The sequence below is a fragment of the Sitophilus oryzae genome, unplaced genomic scaffold (assembly GCF_002938485.1).
Source record: "Sitophilus oryzae breed Bouriz unplaced genomic scaffold, Soryzae_2.0 scaffold_2009_pilon_pilon, whole genome shotgun sequence".
In the NCBI taxonomy this organism is placed as follows: Eukaryota; Metazoa; Arthropoda; class Insecta; order Coleoptera; family Curculionidae; genus Sitophilus; species Sitophilus oryzae.
Genome location: NW_022146735.1, coordinates 827392 through 851620, shown reverse-complemented (window position 1 = coordinate 851620; position 24229 = coordinate 827392). Strand labels below are relative to the sequence as shown.

Sequence of the window (24229 nt, the reverse complement as noted above, 5' to 3'; positions counted from 1 at the left end):
ATCGGTATCGGTAAATCGCGATGGCCTATACAAATCCGAAGAAGGTGGATATGCTTCTAAACTCTACCTAAAGTGTGAATATTGCATACTTCCTCCTGGCAGGTAAAAGGGCTGCGGAAGCTAAGAGGCTTTATTCCGAAGAGTATTCGAATAGACAGATCACGAATGCTCGAACCTTTGTGAGTATATTGAAAGCAAAAGAATTTCGGACTTCCATTGTCTTTCTTTATTTTGATTAACCCAACATTTCGGTCAGAAGGATCGCTTACCGTTATCAAGTGTAAACTCTGTGAGCTGTGAGTATGGTTCAATATTTGAGGGATTTTGGAAGTTTGGATCCTCAGGTGGCATCAAAGTTCTAGTGTTGTTAAGAATTGTAGTGAAGTTAAGTGTAGTGTTAAGGGCAGTTTTAGGACTGGTAAAATGAAAAAAAAAAGAAAGCTTTGCAATTATATTGATCCTCTATTGGGATATTTTTATAATAGATAAGTTTTTTTTTTTCTTTTAATTTAATTTTGGAAATGTGGGAAGAGTGGCTACTGGCGATCATCCACTTAGTGTTATGGAATTTTGCAAGTAGTTTTTAAGACTTTCTAATCGCGGCAACTGAGCTAGATAGAGATAGAAGCATACAGAAGATTGCCGTATGTCGTGCATCGACTCTGATAACAGGCCATATAGAAATCGCCGAACAAAGGCGTGTGAAATATACTGCAACGGTCAAAATTATTTTGTCTTTGTACGCCAGCGGCATTGATTATTTTAATATACAAGACCAAAAATATTAAATTAATATTGATTATTACAACAGACTACCGTGTATTAACAGTATTTTTGTGTATTAGCAACATTAATAGTAAATAGTGTAATGTAATAAACCGCTTAAATTCTGACAAAATTGTAGGGTAGGCGCCGCCTAACCTTGCCTACCCTGACAAGGCGCCACTGCTTCATAGAATATCCAAACTATTTAAAACCGTAGTCGGGGAATTCAAAGTATATTGTTTTTCAAATTAATATTTTCTTTTAGAAAATATGCGATAATTGTTTTGAGTAGTTTATTTAATTATATTCTGTACAGCCGCCTATGCTGCCGCCACGAGTGGGCATAAATTACCAATCTGGTATTTACTGTACGTTAATATAATATTAATATAAAATTTTCTGCCCTTGGCGTCGCGTCGTGTAAAATAGAACGGAATTTTTTTGCTCGAATAATTTAACCACAGAAAATGAAATATTTTCGAGTCTTTTAATCGTTATTGTTTTGTTAATTAGTGTTAAATAAATTGTGTTTAAATAAATTGTGATTTTCCACACGGAACCGACGAAAAACGTAACAATATTATTATTTTGTTAAAAATTGGATGTTTAATTTAAAAAAAAAGGTAAAGTTTTAAAAATATATATCTAATAAGCCATAATAATCGAAATGTAGAACAACTTATCTTCGAGAAAGCCAGTTAAAGCACAATATATGTCGTTATTTCACTTACTAAACCCAACAAAATGCACGTGTTTCAGTGACCACTTGTTTAAAACTGAAATTTTAATTGCACGCGTCCCTTCTTAATGGCGGGGCATTCTAAAGGAATCGGAAGTTGTCAATAAAAAATTTGGCGCCAGGCGCGAAATTTAAATATGAAAATAGCCGTGTTTACTTTTAACCCCAATTTACATTTACTCCAGTTGACCCTAACTAGATTAAGAAACCATGGTTGAAAACTATTACTGTAATAGTCAACATTCGCTCCCATTACTTTGTCTGCACATAGCCATGTTGACTCGAGCACCATCAAAGGTGACAGAGTAAACTTATGTGAGCCTGTGTCAGCAACTTTACATTATCAGAGTCTTGTGACAGTTCTGTTTGTTCTGTTGACAAATCGTTTTTTACATGTTTTTTGATTTCGATATTATCATGAAGCTAGTTTTCTGTACTGATTGAAACCGGTCTTCCGGTATCGATTGAAACTAGTTTTTCGGGACCGATTTAAACCGGTATTCCGATAACGGTTTTCCGGTACCGGTACCAAAACCGGTATTTCAGTTTTGTAAAAGACGATACCGGTATCGGAATGTTTAAAAAAACCTGTCCCGATATCGGTACACCGGAAGACCGAATGTACCTACTCAACTGTACACTTTTTTGCTGACTCTTATCTCTTAGTCTTCTTCTTACAACATAGTTGGTAACACTTTCAAACTCGAAAATAGATACTTAGGTGGTTTGTTTCTCGTAGCTTGGTAGGTTCCAAAATGAATGAAATATGCTGCTCTCGACATCTCCTCTTACAAGTACATACTTCTTCTGAACTTCTGTGTTTTACGATATCTCCTTTCATGTTTTTATAGGCATATCCTATATTTCTTCGTACTTTACCTTAACCTTCTTTTGCAGTTCTGCGTTTGGTTGCCTCCATCTCGAGGCGGTTCTTTTTTCAGGAATTGTTAACTTTCCACGATTAATATTACTGGTACAGGGCTCTTGAAGACTGTTAAACAACAGGGCTGATAAAAGACGCTTGTTCCATAAAGTTTGACGCTATATCATTGTTTATATGGTACTGCAGATATAAAGTTGCCTTCTTGATAAACTGTTGCGCTCTTTAGTAGCTAAAATAATTAATACTTTTTAATTTTGAAAAACCGATTGATATCAAAGTATCAAAGTAATTTTACCTTATCGCTGTCATTTGATACTAAATAATTCGAAGTGCTTATTAATCACGGGGCTATGGGCATCGATGGGACTAATTCATAAATTTGTATTTTTAAGAAATATATTTGCTTTATTTTTGTTGCTAATTAGATTTTTTGCTTTTGGCTGAAAGAGCAAAATATTTTGTGTCAAAAAGGGCCTAATACACAACACAGAAAAATGGATTTTCTTTGCATTACTTTATTAATTCATATGCAAAAAAAAGGAAAAAATAAATAATACACATAGATTTTCTTGTCAAATACGTACATGCAATATTATCATGCAAACTTAAAAATCGACAGGTGCAACAATATTGTACGCCGTACATATTTTTAACACTTTGTCTTTAGCCTTACAGACACTTCTGAAAAATTGTTTGATTTCCGTATGATGTGGCGTCTCTGTAACACAGACACCAACATTCCTTACGATCCCAATAGTTACGAATATATTTTAACGATTGCTTCATCAAAAAGCTTCTTCTGCAACTGGCAAGGATAAAGCAGTTAAAATATTTTTGAAAGACGGTCGACACTTATATACAATCGACACTCAGATGCAAAAAAACACAACAGAGAAAATTTTGGTCAAATTTAAACTGTACACTGTAAAAAAAAATGAGTGAAATTTCACTCAGATTTCACTCAATACTTTCTCAATTTCTGTCCACACCCGATTGAGTGAAATTTCACTGAGTGAATTTTCAATTCTCAGAGTGAAAAGCACTGAGTGTTTTCACTCAATCGAGATTAGACGAAGGACTCCCTTTTTACTTAAAACAGTCCACTTTGAGTAGGATTTTGAGTATTCATTCACTTAAAAAAGAGTGAACTCACTACGTGTTGAGTTGTTTTCACTCAATCGGGATGGACGAAAGACTCCTTTTTTACTCATTGTGGTTCACCTTGAGTAGGATTTTGATCGATTTTGATAATTTATTCACTTTAAAATGAGTGAACTCACTAAGAGTTGAGTTCAAGTACACCTTTTATTGAGTGACTTTTACTCAAATTTGTGTTACACTTAACTCGATTAGTACTCATATCTGAGTATCAATTTCACTCAGTATTGAGAAATATATTTTAAATGATTTTTTTAAAAGCTATATGTAAGCTAACTTGTTATTTTATAACAGGTGGGCAGGTGCCTTTCAAAGGTAAGTTTCAGTTTAGGACATGGTCTCGAACATGTCCATTTCCTAAAATTCACTTTTGGGAGGCATCTGTTCACTTGTGATAAAATAACAAGTTAGCTTACATATAGCTTTTATAAAAAAATAATTTAGAATATTTCGTTTTTTCAAACCAAATGAAAAACGGTAGAACCTTCAAAAATATTTTTATTTGACAAAAACAAAACCAAAACTCTTTTTGGAAATACTTTTAGAAAAGTTGCATCACATCGCAAAAACCCGCTTTATTAAGAGCATTCGTCGGCTTGAATCTATGCTATGTTGGGCGGATTTCTGCGATGTGAAAAAAATGTTCTTAACATAAAACATATTTAGGAGTTATGATGGTTTGTTGGGAACCATAAGGCTGATGCACTTCAAAAGGTTCTTTATAATAACAAGAATTCAAACAAACAAATTTCAAGGGAGAAGAGTTGTTTCTCTGAACTTCAAAACTACACAAGTTCTCAACTACTTTCAACGTCTGCCATTCCTGACAGACAAAAAATAATGAGCTGTCGATTAAAACGATATCGATAATTTCATTGAAAACTGGTAGATTATTATTTTGATGGTCATAAATGAAAAACCGACGTTTATAGAAAAACCCTAATTTTGCCCACGACGGAATCTTAAGCAGAAAATTATCTTCAAAAATTTCCAATTGATTTATTATAATATCTTTATAGCAGTAACTTTTAAATTCAATTTGCTGAAGGGGACCACACTCAAGACCCTGATTATAACAATATTGAACGTTTGAAAACATTTCTTGATGTCGATTTGCCAAAGTTACTGCTAAATTTTTGTAATTTCTGTACTTTGCAGCCAAATTTTTGAAGTAACCGTGTTTTGCTTCATATCTCATACACCACAAATTAATTAATGGTCCAAACATATTAATAATTCGAGGATAATGGGTCATAAAATGATGTTTCGGCAATAATTTTTGTTTAAAACAAGCTTGAAATTTTTGATGGTGATCTGAAATTAAAAGCTTTAATTCTGAAATCATTGTCAAATTTATTCTTGGTGCAAGAACAATGCCTGTAATTTTCATTAGAAGAACAATAACATTCCATTCTTCGGAAGGATTGCTCTCAATAATATCAAATAAAATTAAGGGCAAAAATCTCATAAGGCACCAAGTTTGACAAGCTTTTTGCCCTATAGAATGCCCTGATTTATCCAACATTACAATGCTAGGTCTATCAGTTGCATGTAATATTCCGTAATTGAACGATTTTATTCGATTGTTAATATTTTCTAAAGTAATGAATTTTTTTTCAATAAAATAATTCAGAATCAATTTAATTTCCATCTGAACCGCACCTTCTAGTAAATCATGCATCACATCAACTGATATTGAATTATATAATTTGAAATACATCAAATCGTCTAAAACTATACTTCGTTTAATTCCGTATGATGTATTTCCGTCAACAGACTCGTTACAATGTAATTTGTATAAATCATTGTTCCTTAACATATTAGGATTTTCTAAAGTACTAGTTTGGGTCTCAGCTTTAGTCATCATGCAAACTCGACAAAAATAAGTTGCTGAAAATGATTCTACCATACCGTGTAACAAATTAGCACCTAAATTGTCGTGAGATAAAGAAAAAATGGTTCCATATACTTTATCAGATAAAACATCGATAAAAATTCCATCTTTCTCTAAAATTTTGATATCATCAATAATAGGCTTCAATACAGAGTTCACGTTATATTGTTTAATATCAGCTGTATAAGCTAAAGCAAGAAGAAAGATATTATTCAGATTTGAATTAAGATATTGTGGAACGTTTGTGAGGGTAAAATAGAAAGCTCCCATTTTATGAATGCCTGTCTTTGATCCAATTGGATTCGTTGTTTCAAATTCATCAAAATATATCTGAATTTCGATGACGTATTTCTTAGCCATTAATTCATATATACCCTTGGCATAACATCCATCACTTATGCCATAAAGATATTCCGAATTATTTTTTGCGGACTCTAGATAGCTTTTTAATATGCTATTTTTATTCAGAAGGTGTTTTAAGGTTTCCAAAATAGGAACGTAAACGAAGGTACTGGGAACTACATGTTGGTAATATTTGCCATCTTTGTTAAGTTTCTGCTCATTTCGGTGACCTATGACTATTTGTTTAGGCTTAATCATATTGTATTGTAAGTGTTTTGTGATTTTGTAAATACTACTGCAATTTCTGAATTCAGTTTGCAGTAAAGTTTTGTTCCTATTAATTATTTTTGAAGCATCAGAAGTATTCGATTGGCTTTTTATTATTTCGGACTCGGTTAACTCTAAGATGGATTGAAGAAACTCAGAAGATGACGTAAATATACACTGCTTATCGCTTAAAGAAATTGGTAACGAAAGTATTGTATACATAAAATTTGAGAAATGGTAACTAATATTCTCGCTATCAATTTCATAATTTTCGAGTTTTTTGCCATCACTTTCACAATCCTCAATACTTTCGTTAATACAAGCCTCATTAAACGAGGTACTTGGTTGATTAATGTCCAAGTCCGAACTATCATCGGTTTCAATATTACTCAGTTCCATATGCTTAAGCAGATGTTTTCTTAATCCGCTGTAAGTTTTGAAGTTCAAGAAACAACTCTTCACACAACATTTTAAGTTTAGAAGTGGATCTTCCCGTAGCCCATGCTTAATTCGCAAATGCGCAAATAATGGTTTCATTGACATATATGAGGTATTGCACAAATAACAGTTCAACATGATTGCAATAGTTGTACGTCCAAGTTATAATCAGTCAGTATTATAAAAAATAAACCGAGAAATAATTCTAAAAAAATAAAAAACGTACATCAGGTACACAAACAAAATAAATAACGCACTTAAATATAACTTGCTTGCCGAAAAATATATAGATAAATACTTCAAAATATATTATCAGTCTTCAAAAAGATCACACGGGAAGGCACGTCGCGAGATCAAAAACGGTAATAAAGTCATGAAAAAATTAACGATTAAAACTAGTTTATAAATAAATAAATGTATTATACGGTCAGTCTCGACCGTAACTCCCGCAGTTTTGGCGTTAGCTTTTTCTCGTCTCCGATTTTATAAAAAAAGCTCTCCAAGAAGGTGAAGAAGGGATGCAGCGACTCGTCGTATTTTAAGTTGAACACATAGTATGCCATGAACAGTGCATCAAAAGCCTCCAAGAACGTGTACCCATCTTTACATGGAATTAACCTTCCATCTAGGTAAATGTGAAATTTACCGACAGCGCATTTGCTTTCCCCTTCTGCGATGAGGAAAGGTGGGCTGCCAGGTACAACTTCAATAATTTCACTTAGTGGAATGTTAATCTGAAAATAAAACCCAATTTTAATGAACTTCCATGTACCACGGAAAATTTCATGAATAAAATATTTTCGCAAACTTTGATCGAAATGTGCAAACATTAAGTATTAGAAAAAGTAGAAAGATAGATTTTAAGAAAATGAAAATTGTACTACATTAGTTTGAATATAGCAGTTTTCAGTGTATGTTCATATTAGATACCTGCTTAAACTGTAAAAGCTTTTTTTCGGCAGTGGCCAAGGTATCATTGATTCGTCCTTTCTTTCCCTTTGCAGAAGGTGGTAACATATACAAGATAGCTAACAAAGCTCGGGTTTCTTGGTTCCATACTACAATAGAAATATAAAATGCTTAATATTATTATAAAAATATTGCTAAAATAGTTTTCATTTTTAATGCAAGAATAATTCGATTCAAATTTCAGATGATGGAAATCACTAAAGTTTCTTACCATCCATTTCATCACTATCGCTAGGGAGGGCAATGTGGGATGCTAAGGATGACTGTGGCGTAATCGCTTCATATACTTCAAGTATTCGGTCTATATACAGCGGTAGGCACTCCGAAAGTGTAGGTTTTCCTGGATATAGCAGCGAAAAGTCTTGTTCAAGCTGTAAAAAATAAATTTATCCTAATTAATAAAAATCTATATAACAATTTTTGCTGGCTCTTACAAGTCCAGGAGTATCAAAAAACCGCAGAAAACGTGCGGCGATATCAGGATTATCCCGCCTTTGCTCGAATGAAAGCTGCATTTTTTCGAAAATAACTTCCCTGTCGTTCCTTGGATCGCAATTATTTAAAAAATCTATGGTTTCTTCAATGTCACAATTACTTTTTTTTTCGGGGACGACTGGATTTTCTGTCAAGTCCTGGGGACCCTTCCTTTTACGAGTTCTTTTTAAAGATGGTGTAGATTTTAGAACGGTTTTTATCCTCCAGGCTAAGAAGCCCTCGTGTTTATCAGGATTGAAGAATGCTTCCTGAAAAAAAAATGGTATAGCTATCAAGGTTGCTATCTACAGGGTGTCCCCTAATATAACATGCATGATAATATTCAAGGGGGTGATTCCTCAGGTCATTTTATGGAAAAAAGTTCCTATAAAAAAACACTGTTTCCATGATACAGAAATGTTGGAAGTGGAAAAAAATATGTATACTTTTTTCCATAAAATGACCTTGAATACCCCCTTGAATATTGGTATGTTATCAGACAGAGACACCATGTAGGTATATAGCTACATCAGAAAATCACAGATTATTTCGATTTTGTTTTATTTCAGAGAAAATTGGAAAGTAATTAACAATAAAATATGATGCATAACTAGGTACTTACATATCCTCCAGGACTGCAAGGATCCTTTAGTTTTGGAAATACATCCACAATCGCCTTAGCGTATTCTGTTTTAATGTGCGTAGGCACGTTGTAACCATGTCGCTCGAACATAATGTCAACCACCATATTAACAAGGATTTTTCTTGTAGAAGTTGTTAAAAAATTTAATTTTTCATATTCCATAAAAACTGTCTTACAATTCCTGTTTTCCAACAGTTCTCGTAGCTCCTAAAATATATATTTTTTTGTCAAAACTACCTATATAGGGTGATTCAGATTTTACTAGAATAACTTCAGGTATCGATAGAACTAACCGAAATAATGATAGTTTGTATTATAAACCGTACTCCAAAAACGCTTCCGCTTGGAGTAAAATGGCGCTAAAATTTGAATTATTTTTCATATGGCATGCTGCTAATTAAGTAACATTTTTCGAACGCAGCTGAGCTATGTCCGGAATTTTGTGGAATATCTCGAAAACTGAGCGACATATCAAAAAAATTTAAGAACAAGAAAAGTTAGTAAAAAGACGGAAGGTATCAGAAAAAAATACAAATTTATCCAGTGGCGTGCGACAAAAAAGTTCGACAAGGTTCCGTGCAGTTGACACTCACAGAAACAACACCCTGTATAGCGATTAATCCAATTTTTTCACACATATCAGCCACATTGTCCTTAGTATTTAACCAAACACTTGCGTATTTAGATCCTCTGGCTTACGAGTAATAAAATAAAAACCGAAAAATAATTCAAATTTTGGCGCCATTTTACTCCAAGCGGAAGCGTTTTTGGAGTATGGTTTATAATACAAACTATCATTATTTCGGTTAGTTCTATCAATACCTGCAGTTATTCTAGTAAAATCTGAATCACCCTGTATATAGGTACAAAATAAAAATTATAAACAGGGTAATTTTTTATAGTTACCTGAGATGAAATATTCTTTCCCGGTGCCCGAATTGCTGGAATTTCATTTGTTATCACTGGTGGTGTTTGATCAGTAGGCGCTGTCAATATAGCATTAGTATCTATTAGCCTTAAAATGTTGCTGTCATCTATAATAAAACTTGAAGTTGATGTTCCTGATTGAGAACTGACATCCTCTGTTATGGTTGTACAAGTAGATGCTCCAGTCCAGTATGATTTTGATGCTCTTTCTGTGGAAAACAAAGTCTTATTACACATCGTATTTTAAATAACGATTGAATTTTAGAAAAATCACTTCTAACTGACCCTGTAATTCTTGTGTTTCTGGAGAAAGTATCTGTAATGGCACACATATTTATATTAAATGAATATGAACAAAGCAGAAAAAATATTAGGTATATCCTACTCACCCAAATTAATGAATTCGTTTTTCTCAGTTAATATGACTTGAATTAATTGTTCATTGGAAGAAAGCAGGTAATCAAATAAAAAGTCTTCTTCAAGTTCAATTCCATCTTTGTCTACGAAGGTTAATGTCTTCCCTTGCAGTTGGGGAAATTTTGTATATACTGAAAATATTTTGACAAAATAAGTATGGAAGAGAGACTTCACTGGTTTAATGTATTGTTGAGACAGCCTGTAATTAACTTGAAAATTAATATTAATTTAGTCAACTTACAGTTTATTAAAAGGGGACTCACTTAATAAACTATACACTGAAATTTTTTGTGGAAACTATGATAACTATGATAAAATACATATATACATATATATACAGAGTGTCCCACTTAAGATGGATACAAGCCAATATCTTGGTTATTTGTTGAGCGATATTTTTCATTTTTGGCAGGAGGCTGTATGGCTATAAGACGTACATTTTGCCCAGGGTAAGAAATGGGATACCTCATAGACGTACGTTTTAATGGGGTTTGATATTTTTCGAGTCAAGAGGAAACTACCCTTAGGACAGTATTTATTTCAAATATGATAAATTATATTGAATCCTCCTTACCCAAGATACTTAAGTTCTAATTTTCATAAATATTGATACAGGGTGTGTTATTAAAATAAGACATTTTTATTTTTATTATTATTTTTTTAAGTACTTACGACGCCACTGGGTAAACAACTGGTTTATTATCAATAACCAATTATCAATTAACAATCGATTTAAGTTTTCAGATAGCTTCCATAATAATTATTAAAATACGATACAAAAAAACTTTGTTTAGAGCATATTTTTCAAAGTTAATAGTGATTGTTTTAAATATCTAACTATTTGGATTTTTTAAAATATGTCTCAATAAAACGAATAAAAATCATATTTGAGATTCTATTGAAAACTGGGTTTTTAAATTATTTTGTAACTCATTTTATTCATTTGTATTAGCAAACTTAAAAAACAATTTTTTAAAGTAAACAAAATAAATTGAAAGTACATATTTAGTGTTTTTGTGGCCAGTGGCGTCGTAAGTACTTAAAAAAATACTAATAAAAATAAAAATGTCTTATTTTAATGACACACCCTGTATCAATATTTATAAAAATTAGAACTTAAGTATCTTGGGTAAGGAGGATTCAATATAATTTATCAGATTTGAAATAAATACTGTCCTAAGGGTAGTTTACTCTTGACTCGAAAAATATCAAAACCCATTAAAACGTACGTCTATGAGGTATCGCATTTCTTACCCTGGACAAAATGTACGTCTTATAGCCATACAGCCTCCTGCCAAAAATGAAAAAGATCGCTCAACAAACAACCAAGATATTGGCTTGTATCCATCTTAAGTGGGACACCCTGTATATAGAATTTTACGGGGAGGACAGAACCGAGATTTATTTCTGACTTTACTTGTGTTACCGTGGGTTCAATTTATCTTGATAACATTTTAATTCGCTGTAACTTTTTTATTTTTAAAGATATCAAGGTAAACAAAAAAACAAAATGAAGGGTTGGCGGTCAAGTTTTTTTTTGAAGTTTCACAGAAAACAAAAAACTATCAATTTTCTGAGATATAAGCCTACATTATATATTTTTAAATGGAACACCCTGTATATTATAAGCCAAAATAAAAGATTTTTTTGTCCTGAATTCAAATATATATACTTTGTTGTATTTGCTCCAGCCACTTTTGAAATATTTGAGTTAGAAGTTAGGTTGTGTTACTATATAATTTTCGGTAATTTTAGTGTAATACAATACAACTTTAAACTCAAATATTTCAAAAGTGGCTAAAACAAATGCCAACAAAGTACCTATATATATATATATATATATATATATATATATATATATATATATATATATATATATATATATATATATATATATATATATATATATATATATATATATATATATATATATATATATATATATTTCAAAGCAGGACAAAAAGATCTTTTATGCACTTTAGGGATTAAAAGTGAATTTAGAAAAAAAAATAAGATTCAACATCTAAGTCTACCATTTTTTCAAGGTCACTTTTTCTTTTATTGTTTAACTCATAGTAACAATAAATTATTAATAAAGTATTTTTTATACCCATTTAGAATAACCCCATACTTATCTAATAATCATAAAATCAAATGAAACAAGAAATTACTAACCAAAATGAATGTTAATTTATTAATCACAATTTGACATGTCATGTTAAAAAATAATATAATACTCCTTGCAAATTTCTAACCTAATCTTATTCGGGTGTTCAAGAAGTCGCATACGTAAAGTTGCTAAAACAGCAGGTACCTACTTCCAAATAGGTAGTAAAATATTTGTAAAAATTATCGAATTTAAATTGAAATTAAGAACATTATAGATTGACAAGTTTATTTCTACTGGTGTTTTCAGAGACCTGATAATTTTAATAAAAAATAAGTTACAATTTTCTTTAAATAACTTGAGATTGGCTTTCCCAAAACAGTTGAAATTTGACATGTGTATTAACCATACGGAGACCTTTGAAAAGTCTCAATATGACTGCTCTAAAATGAACAGTGGAGCAAATACAGGGTGTCCATTTATATGCTGACACATTTCAACCGCCTATAAGTCGAAAACGAAAAATGATATCGATGTGCGGTTTTCACAGAATCACAGAACTTTATCATTATTTTTAAAGGTTTTTACGAGTGTTGCGAAGTTTCAAAATTTACTTAAAATAGGAAAAAAAATTCAGGTGATTTTTAAAGATCGATTTAGCAAAAATGTTAAATGTTATACCCTGTATTTTTTAATTTTAAATGAAAGCCTGTTAACTCTCCTTTCCGAAAAAGTATAAATTGTTTCTCATTTTTGTCCAGAGCCAATTTTAGTAAATGACCCTTTTTTGAAAATTTTGATAATCAAGAATTGAAGAAAATTTTATAGTAATTTCCTATGCATAGCTTCAACTTGACCATAACTAAATGATTTGCGCTGTTGCCATGTCTATAAAGAATATTATTCCACGATTTGATCTATGTAAAATTGGCTTCGGGCAAAAAAAAATGAATAAAATGGAAAACAATTTACACATTTTTGGAAAGGAGGGTGTACATGTAGTCAGGTAAAATTAAAAAGTACAGGGTATTACATTTAAAATTTTTGATAAATCAGCCTTTGAAAATCATCATAATTTTTTTCCTTGATTTTAAGAAAATTTTGAAACTTGGCAACATTGGTAAAAAAACTTTATAGAAAATAATAAAGTTCTGTGAAAACCGCACGTCGATATAATTTTTCGTTTTCGACTAATAAGCAATTAAAATGTATCAGTTTATAGATGGACACCCTGTATTTAGACAGTTTGAAAATAGCACCCACCACTATTTTCATCGGTGACAAAATTGATTATTTCCTTCCAAAATAGATTAATTGCTTTCAATTATGACAAAAACAAATTAATATTGAGTTCATTTCAACTTAAGTGAGTGAATAAAACGAATTTAGTGAACAAAAAATCAATATTGATTTGTTTAACTCATTTTTAGTTTTAAATACCATATATTGAGTAAAATGGAAAATATTCTATACCTACTTCACACGAGGACTACGAGGTAGTAAAATACCGCCAACCGCCATATTATATGGCAAAGCCCCAGTTCAGGAATGCATAGACTAAATTTATTTTAGGCGCCATGCTCGATCGAAGATTGCGAAAACTTAATTAAACTCATATGGTGCAAAAACTAGTGTTTGTTATAATCAACTGGCCCTGATATTATAGGGGCAGAAGAAATATATTATGTAAAAATCGTGTATGGACCACGTGCCCATTTAACATGAAACTAAAAAACTAAAGCACTGAAAAAATGTGATAGCTATACTATACCCTACCCCTGCCCTAAAATATAATAACATAATTAAGTAAGTGGTCTATATACTTACCGATATTCATAAACTCCTCCTTGTTTTCCAATTTCGGTGCCTTGCACCATTTAATAATGTCCCCGTGTTTTAATTTGAAAATCATTCTATTTAATAACGGGTTATTGTTTTTTCGGTCGTTTACGTTCACGTATCTACACGCCTGTTACACACACACATGCACCTGCACAATGCACACGACGCCACGATGCACACACACTATGGGCTTGTGACCTTGGCACCTTCGAAGTTCGAAGAGAAGCTTTGCCAGGATGCCAGGTGTCGGATATGAAATTATGGATCAAGGTAGATCAAATTATCGAATTGATTACAAAATTATGTTACAAGCGATATATTTGGCTGAGGGAATTCTCGGTATACCGAATTCTCTAAAAAATATAATGATAGCAATAAATTTCGATCCTATTTTTTGTTGGTTTAACTTATTTTTAATAGGTTTAAACCAGCTATTAAACGTATTTTCTCAGTCTGTTTTATAATATTTTGGGGTCTGGTTTCTCTTCTACCCGCATTTTTAAATCGGAATTACTTAATCCGCCGCGGATATTTACTGCTTTAGATGCTACCATTTTTTTAAACTATAAAACCACTTGAGTCATTTTGCATTGACTACCTTAAAGTTAATTTATTTCTCATAAAAATATATTTCATGGCTGATAAAACATTAATTGTAACAGGTTACCAAATTATTTTACAATTATCGATTATGGTACAGATGTTTTTGGGAAAGTTTTGTTCCAAAATTATGTTACAATTCGATAATTATGTTACATCTGGCAACACTGGACAAGACAAAAGACACCTAGGACTCGAACAGATAATTAAAAACTGTGGAACAGGGGAAAGGGGAATAGCTTATTCGGTATCGAAAAAGCGCGTATAACGTATGATTATTAATGAGCGAAAATACTCTAAACTGGGAGATTTCACTCTAATTTTTATTGTGTTAAACTATAACATGAGTTTTTAAGTGAATTTCTCTATTCCATTACTCATAGATAGGGGTTATAACTCGAACATGAGCTTATTCAATCGCTATTGATTAAATAGAGATCATATTTGAGTAAAATGATGAATTTACTCTATTTTAGATGAAAATGTACTCAATTATTTCACTCAGAAAATTAACTCCCTGAGAAATATGTGTTCACTCAGGCTGATTTTTTACAGTGTAAGTAAGGTTAAGTTCATTTTTTAGTTCTAGTTGTTAATTCTTGTTAGTTTATTATATTCTATTTTGGTTACCCGTTTGTTACTTTTATTTTTTATGGTATTTATTTAATTTTTTTATTCTGGAAGATTGGTTGGAAAAGTTTGGATACAGGGTGTACGGAAAGGCCTATAGAAGCAGAGGACGACCTCCTAGTCGATGGACAGATGACATTAAGAGGGTGGCTGGAAACTGGATTCAAGTGGCACAAAATAGAAGAAAATGGCTAGAGTTAAGGGAGGCTTTTGTTTAGCAGTGGACGGTGTAAGCTAAATGATGATGATGATGATGATTATACCCATATAATTTTGTGTATAATACCAATTACCAATATACGGTTTGTTGCCTCGACTTTATTTTATTTCATTCTCAACTCTAAATCACTGGCTATGATAGAAAAAAAATGAACACTGGTCAATATTAATGCCGGGTTTATACAACATTTGCATAGGTCGTAATCATAATCACAGTCTTAATCATCGTCATAATCACAACGCAATTTTAATGTGCGTGTATAGTTTATATATCAGTTATTATAGTTATACATCTTTTTATATCAGTGAAGTTGGATAACATAGTTAAAGGCTAAGTTCATGGTAGATGTCAACAGGTTTATAGGAAGTGGAGAGTTAACTTTTATGGTTATGACTATGATTGTGATTACGACTATGTAAATGTTGTATAAACCCAGCATAACTTGCACAAAGACCTAATTATCACTTAAAAAATGTATCATTTCTAACTTTCAAGAAATCTTGCAAGTCTTTGAAATTTCTTGCATATTAAAGTCTTGTCTACAATCATGACTTGAGCACAAAAACGAAACTTGCAGTGTAACGAGTAATAATAATCCCCTCCATGTTATATGGAAGCAAAACCTGTGTGCCGTACTACCGACACATAAACGTATTAAACAAGTTGCAACAGAGACACCTTAGACAACTGTTAAGAATCAAATGGTACCATCATGTCTCAACCGTATTGGTCCTTGAAAAGGCTAGCGCGGAAGTCATGATAACTAAATCCCGCTTAAGATGGGCTGGTCACGTATGCAGGATGCAAGAAAACCGCCTACCGAAATCTATTCTTTACGGTGCGCTTGTAGGCGGTAAAAGGAAACCGGGTGGACAACTCAAAAGATATAGAGATATTTTGCACGAAAACATTGGGATAAGAGAGAGAGAGAGAGTAGAATCAATGGGAGGAAGCAGCGCACAATAGAACGCAATGGAGAAGAATTGTTTACTCTTACGTTAATTACTCTTCAAACCAGTTTAAAAATATGTAGGTGGCGCCCTCTACAGGTAGGAGTCATATTGACATCTAAATCAAATTTCTCATGTCAAAAAACTCTCAGACACCAATTTTCATCCAAATATTGCCGTTACTTCAGAAATTATTTGAAAAAAATCGAAATAGAAATGAAACTTCTACACCCTGTATCTCCGAAACTAAGCATTTTAACCAAACCAAATCATTTATACGAACTTTTTCAGTTATTTTTATCTGCAGAATATTTTGCCGAAGTTTCCGGAATACAGTTCAGGCCACCCTGTATATTTTTAGATTTCTTTTTCAGAAGCTAATAGTTATTTTTTATACAAGACGATAAAATACCATTTTATCGTCGACCGAAAAGATTAATTCACGAGCGATGAAATCGTGAGTGAATTAATTTCGGGAGACGATAATGCAATTTTATCGTCTTGTATAAAACAATATTTTTTTCCATAGCGAGTTACGTTTTAAAAAATATTCAGAAATTATTATTTCAAGGAATCTATTACCAGTAGAAAAATTATTGTACTGGGTTGGCGTTGGTTTCTATGTAATTTGACAAATAAATCAAGCTGTCTCTTTAGTTGTCAGTTTTGATTTAATATTTTTTAATTCTCTTTCGTGTCGATTGCTGATTGAATTGGAGACAGAAATGGATCGAAACGAAATAAGTAAATTACCTACCAACAGATATTCAGGCTGAGGCGACAAACGCCATATCCAAACTACTTCCATTTAAATCCCGAATAACTTATGAAAAGGAATACAAACATTTTCAAAAATGAAAGCAATTAAAAAACGTGCGTGAAGAAATAAAGTTTTTAACCTATCCTCGCTGTTAAAGTATTATTTAATCTACCCTTTTGCGGATAAAATACTATTTTATCTACTTTTTTTGTTAGATATAAGACAATTTTAACAGTTGCTATGGAAAAATGCTTTTTTTCAGGAGAATTTGATAAAATTACACAACTTATTCGACTAATTCATTTAATTTATCTATTACTATTCCAGAAGCAAACAAACTTAATAATTCCCGTAAGTAAACTTACTTTAAAGAAACTCAAATGTTAACTTAATGAGATTATGTGAAATATAAAATCGAAAAATAACACTTCGTGCGAAAATAAACCCAATTTTCTGTAAATACGCTTTTGGAACTGTAAAAGACCCATAAAATGGACGCAAAGAGATCCATTTATAGGAAGTTCTTCCAGGCATTCTGGAAATAATGAAATAAAATAAAATGTCACTCAGTTAGGAGCTTATAAAATGAAGGGAACTATAAAATAAACGAAATGGGGTCACTAAATAAAGTATACTATTAGATTTTAATAGTGTATAAAATTAAGTCAATTTAAAATTAATGGTTAAATAATTAAAATATTTGTAATTGAATTGTATGGTTAAAAAGTAGTTAAGCTAACGTCTCAATTTTTCTATCAAGGGAAATGCTCACGAATCTACTCTGTTTACACAGATATCGAACCACGGTCCTCAGCTCTGTGAATAGCCTACCATCTTGGCGAGAGCCTAAATCGTTAGAACAAAAAGACGAAAATCATTTAATTTAGTGAAACTCTGAGTGAAACTAAGACGGTGTCTTAATATGACTGATTTGACTTTCAGTTGGTCATTGGTATTGATATATAATGGTAATCCATATAATTAGGGTTTCCAAACTGGTATCCCCAATCTCAAATATCCCCCAATCTAATACACTTTAGTCTTTCAGAGATCATATTTTATTTATATTATACAGAATATCAATTATTTTAGGTATTGATATTCTTAGTTATATTTCCGTGTTTGCTATATTTTATTTTTTTTGCAACAAGATTGTATTTTTTTACTTACCTACTAAATATAAATGGTACTTCGTTTTGTCTATTTAATAAAGTTCATTTCCCATTTTCTTTCCCATGTAGCTGCATTTTCATTAAGTGTTTTTAGGGTTCCGTACCCAAAGGGTAAAAACGGGAACCCTATTACTAGGACTTCGCTGTCCGTCCGTCCGTCCGTCACAAAGGTCTATCTTATGAACCATTATAGCTAGACAGTTGAAATTTTTACAGATAATGTATCTATGTTGCCGCTATCAGAACAAAAATACTGAAAACAGAATTAAGTAAATGTTTATAAATAAAAAAGTACTTTCACTAAACATTATCTTTTGAGTAAGAATATTACATAGAATCTTTCAAGTCCTCGGTGGCCGCGTGGTTAAAGCGTTAGGACTTTACGCTGCTATGACGTTGGAGCCGTAGTAAGGCAGGTTCGAATCCTAGCCAAGGCGACTTTTTTTTAATAGTTTTTTTTTTAATTTTTACATATTTATTTTTACTTTTTACATATTTACTATTGATTAATACAATTTTTAGTAATATGTTTCTTCATTTTTTTTAAATTACTTATACGCGCATTCAAAATTTCAGCTAAATCGGAAAAAAAAGTTTATAATAATAGTGTCTAATGTTGTATAGATATAGATAATGAATGGTACGGAACCCTTCGTGCGCGAGTCCGACTCGCACTTGACCAATTTTTTTAGATTAAATACGTTTACGTTATTTGAATAAACGTTTAAATGTACGTTATTTGTATAAAATATACAAATATACCGCCATTATTTCCGCCCAAATATTAATTAATTAGATAATAAAATTAATAAGATAACTAAACGAATAAATGTGGATTTGAATCAGAAATCAATATATTAATAAGTTATGAATAACAACGTCTGTTGTTATAAATAAGCATTCATCAAAAATTAAATAAAATTTATAAGGTGTTACTTTTTAACACTGTCTAATGCAAATGCAAAATTCAGTTCTTAATTAATCAACGCAAACAGTTAATTAGTAGTCAGTTTAGTTCGAATACTGGAATCATATTAATTGGTCATCTTTTACAAATATTTAAACAGTTTTTTTTATTTTTTTAATGAAATAAGCAAACTTTATCGCCAATATTAGTATCTGTACTCTTCGAAAATTTGTTAAATCTTAAATCTTAAAATAATTTAAAATGTCAATATTCCATGGGTATACTGATAAATAAGGTCTAAATTAGAAGAAAATGCATTTTCTACGAAAACTTTGTATTTTCGCAAAATCGTAAATATTTCAAAAACGGTAAGATTAAAGTGCGGTATATATTAATCAAATTTGCCTTTATTTTAATCGTACAAACTAAAAATGTAATAATATACAATGTGTTCCATTTAAAAAATCACAGCTTTGATATTTTTTATATATTTGGGACACTCTGTACCTTTTGAAAGTAATTTTAAATTGTAGCTTAAGTAGTCCTCCAACGATCCCGCCATTCAAAATTTCTAATAATCTAATCGTGTGGCTACAATACTCCGTGTCGTATGAGGTGAATAGCCCTGTATGTATTCTTCTGGTTATAAATATTTATTACATATATAATAATTTATTAAATATCTATTTACATGCAAGTAAATCTATAGAATTAAACTTCAATAAAATAAACTTTGTCCTTTTCAACACTTTATAAATAAGAACTTGGTGTAAACTAAACGAATACAATAAGTATCTAAAGAGTTCAAGTTCAAGAAAATAAGATTTATAGGTCTGTGACAATGACACATTCCTGGGTTATTCTACCATAATATTTTTCTTCGCGCTTTCCCTTTTTACTTGTTTGCTTCTATCTGTCCTTTGAATTAAATAAAGAGTCCTCCCTGAGTTTAGTTTTATTGTCACGACATTGATACATCACCAAGGATATGTTATGTTCCTTTTTTTTAGTTTAGTGAATTTATAAAGTTTATAAAATATTGAAAAGAAGATTTATTTTATATTATACTAGCGTGGACACGCGACTTAGTTCGCGTCGAATTGATCATTTGTAATGGAGATGAAAAGCAAAGCAAGAATTTCCATTAACATAGAAACTGGATAAACATTTTTCACATTTATGTCAGCATGAGAAAAAACAATCGAGAAACCCTTCCTTATCGAACCTCTACACCCCACAGTCAATCCTTTTGCCAAAAATCAGCTTTAAATGTCAAGCAGTTTAAGCAGAATCGTGATTACTCAATGGTCATATTTTATGAAACACCCTGTATACATTTTTAAAAAAATCTTAAAATATGTAAAACAACAAAATAAAATATACGTGTTTAAGAGTTTTTCCGAAAAACTCACCGGTTTTTAAATAAAAAATATTCTAATATTTGAGGGGTGGTTTCACCCCCTTAGAATTCGAGTTTCGAAAAATCCCTTCTTATCGAACCTCTACACCCTAAAGTCAATCCGTTTTCCAAAAATCAGCTTTTTACGTCAAGAGCTTTAAGCAGGATCGTGATTAATCAATGACGAGATTTTTCGAAACACCCTGTATACATTTTTAAAAAATCTTAAAATATGTAAAACACAAAATAAAATACATGTGTTTAAGCGTTTTTTCGGAAACTTGACCGTTTTTTAAATAAAAAATATTGTAATATTTGAGGGGTGGTTTCACCCCCTTGGAACTGGAATTTCGAAAAATCCCTTCTTATCGAATCTCTATACCCTAGAATTAACCTGTATATTACTTTAGTTTATAATCATCTGCTGATGCTGCTAACATGGTTAGCGAAACGCGCGTCCACTGTAAAAGTGTTTTGGTGTATTGTGGTGATTTAATGTTTTTATTTTGCTATTAACCTGTATGCCAAAATTGAGCTTCTTACGTTGAGTAGTTTGAGCAGGATCGTGACTAATCAGTGACTCAGTCACTTAAGGATTTTATATATTAGTATAGATTGTAATATTGTTTTCAAAGCTTTGTCTGTATTATTTAATTATCCAGTGTGTCTGAAGTTCGAGGATGACTATTGGGATCCTGGAGACGAAGCTACAATGTAGTTCGCGAGGTACTTCGATATGTAGGCCAGTGCAAATAATTTTGAATTTGCAAAAATTTTTAGAAAGCTGCGACCATTGAAAATAGTTAGCCTTAGTAACCCTTATTAACATACTAAAAGTCCCCATTTGTCCGATGTGTGCGTCATCAAAAAAAATCGGCCGCCATCTTGAATTTTGGTACTTTTTGGAAAAAAATGTAAATAACTCGAAAACGGTGCGTTATAGCGAAAAACTTCAAGAGGTAAAAATTAAATAGAATAAAAAACTCTATCAGAATGAATAAAGAATAGTTTATTATCCTAACGCAGTGACGTACAAACATTTTTTGAATATCGAGCAATTTTTAAAAGGAATCACCGAAATGCAAATTACTATTTTTTTAAGCTTATTAACAAATAACATGGAGATTTAGCATCAATTCAACTAAAATACAGTCCTTGTGACATTTTCAAGAAATATTTATTGGTGGTTTAATAATATTTCAAAATTAACAAAAATTGTCAAAGCTATCATTTACTAAATACATATGTACTAATAATGTGCGAAAGCAGCCTCCACCTTGTTCCGGTCGGGGCTATTTGCACTTAAACCAAGGTCTTTTTGTTACCATTTTGTAAACAACTTGTTTTTAAAAATACAGTGACAGTTTGAAAAATTAGGCTACAGGTTGGAAGAAAAAAATAACATGTAATAAATTACTTGCGAATGTCTTTTTGACATAAATATCATCTACGATCTTAACCTAAGATCTTAACACTTTTTCATTATGATAAATACATTATAAACATACCCCTACAAATCGAATAACAATAATTCAAATTATGACCATTTTAATAAAAATGTGTTACCACATAACATAGAACTTGTAACCTAACTTTTCAAACTGTCATCTCTAGAAAAAAAATGAAATTTACAATTTTATTCGATTTGTTCTTCATTGACCGATATTTGTTTGTTCTTGCAAGAAATACCATTACAGTTACCACACAAGCATGAATATGGCATATTGGATTTTAAACATGTACCATAGCGATTAAAAAAAAATAGTACAACAAAATATGATTTAATCTGCTGGTCTATATTCTTCTGTCAGTGTCACGTAATTTTTAAAAAATGCCTTTAACTTCAGAGCAAAAATCGATTATATTTACGCGATTAAGGGATGGGGTTTCCATAAGGGACATTGCAGATGCATTAGGGATAAACAAAAAAACAGTGTTGTTGGCTAAATCCAAAAAAATCAATATAATTCAAATATCATTATAGACAAGGAGTTCCATCTGGGACTACTTCAATTCTTATTACTACTTTTTTTCATCTGCAATGGCAATATAGTTTATTACATCCAGATTTGCAATTACAGTAAATCATTTTCAATACAAATTCTGGTGCCACTGCGTTTGACATTGTTGTTGGAACTAAGGTATCCGTTTTTTTACTCCATCCACATTCTGTTGCCTCTTCTCCGTTATTTAGCCAATAGTGCATTTATAAATAGGCCCTATAATAATGATTTTCAGTTGCGTTAGTTGTTGGAGGTAAGGTAGCTAAATCAAAATTTTTACTATAAGTACCTGACAAGATGTAAGGGCTTTATATTTAAAATACCTCAACTGATCTAAATCTTTTGCTAGCCTATGTCGACCATATAATGAAAATAAGAATGTATTTTCAGCTTCGACTAGCTCAGATTTTTGTGCTGCAGGATCTAAAAAAACGGATGTAATTTGTCGCAGATGAGGATCTTTTTGCAACGTTTTGAAAGTCGCCAGTTTACATTACCTTTTATTTTTTTCTTCCAACCTGAAGCCTAATTTTTCAAACTGTCAATGTATTTTTAAAAACAAGTTGTTTACAAAATGGTAACAATAAGACCTTGGTTTAAGTGCAAATAGCCCCGACCGGGACAAGGTGGAGACTGCTTTCGCACATTATTAGTACACATGTATTTAGTAATGGATAGCTTTTACAATTTTTGTTAATTTTGAAATATCATTAACCCACCAATAAAAAATATTTCTTGAAAATGTCACATGGTTTGTATTTCAGTTGAATTGATGCTAAATATCCATGTTATTTGTTAAAAAGCTTAAAAAATTAGTAATTTGCATTTCGGTGATTCCTTTTAAAAATTGCTCAATTTTCAATTTTTTTTTGTACGTCATTGCGTTAGCATAAAAAACTATTTTTTATTGATTCTCATAGAGTTTTTTATTCTCTTTGATTTTTACCTCTTCAAGTTTTTCGCTATAACAAACCGTTTTCGAGTTATTTACATTTTTTTCCCAAAAAGTACCAAAATTCAAGATGGCGGCCGATTTTTTTTCATGACGCACACATCGGACAAATGGGGACTTTTAGTATGTTAATAAGGGTTACTAAGGCTAACTATTTTCAACGGTCGCAGCTTTCTAAAAATTTTTGCAATTTCAACATGGTGAATGTCATAACTGCACTGGGGTAATGAGTGTGGTCAAATTATGGCGAAGTTACGTGTTTTTACAATTCATAAATTGTCGTTTTGCAAATTAAAAATACTGGAATACTTCCAAAATATATTTGATATCAATTAAACTTTTAGTTACATTGTTGCCAACCATGGAGATATTTGGAAATAGAATTTAAATTTCGCGCTGGGGATTCAGGTGGTAGCCCTGATGTAAAAGATGTCAAGTTGCCGCATTTATTTATTTCCTGACATTGTCATTCGTTTCGACATTTTAGTTTTGTATTACGAGTTTTTGGTTTAAATAAATAGTGTTGTGATACTTTAAGCTTAAAAATGTTTACTAGCATACCTTGCAGTCGAAGATTGTTCTTTTTAGAACCTCTTTTAGTGCGAAGTGTACAAGATAGGTTAATAGCCGTAAAAAACTCATCGCAACTTTATTAGAATATTTTGAACGGGAAAGCGGTAGTAATGGTCCTTTATGTCTTTTAAGTGCTGTTAAGGAGGTGAGTTTTGTTGATGTAAATAATAACTGTTTATAGATATATATATATAATTA

The 24229-nt window shown here is 31.4% G+C and overlaps 2 protein-coding genes across 2 annotated transcripts; both read right to left on the bottom strand.

The window, feature by feature from the left end:
- Nucleotides 1-269: 269 nt before the first annotated feature.
- Nucleotides 270-6447, bottom strand: LOC115884057 (the record flags this gene model as incomplete). Its single annotated transcript, XM_030902508.1, has 2 exons — nt 5264-6447; nt 270-415 (listed from the first exon to the last, which is right to left on the bottom strand). Coding segments are annotated over exons 1-2 (1330 nt in total), but the record flags the coding sequence as incomplete, so codon positions are not given.
- LOC115884062 lies at nt 5983-14832 on the bottom strand. Its single transcript, XM_030902513.1, has 8 exons — nt 13851-14832; nt 9889-10047; nt 9479-9708; nt 8552-8779; nt 7890-8198; nt 7667-7826; nt 7417-7544; nt 5983-7220 (listed from the first exon to the last, which is right to left on the bottom strand). The coding sequence occupies exons 1-8, from the start codon at nt 13933-13935 to the stop codon at nt 6906-6908; spliced, it is 1614 nt and encodes a 537-aa protein (XP_030758373.1). The 5' UTR covers nt 13936-14832; the 3' UTR covers nt 5983-6905.
- Nucleotides 14833-24229: the final 9397 nt, after the last annotated feature.

What these genes read in the sequence shown, in the direction of transcription:
- LOC115884062 (XM_030902513.1), bottom strand. Translation starts at nt 13,935, where the DNA reads ATGATTTTCAAATTAAAACACGGGGACATTATTAAATGGTGCAAGGCA. An exon ending in GGAGGAGTTTATGAATATCG is followed by an intron (nt 10,048 to 13,850) that starts GTAAGTATATAG and finishes AAATATTTTCAG; the next exon opens with TATATACAAAATTTCCCCAA. An exon ending in CTTGCAGTCCTGGAGGATAT is followed by an intron (nt 8,199 to 8,551) that starts GTAAGTACCTAG and finishes TTTTTTTTTCAG; the next exon opens with GAAGCATTCTTCAATCCTGA.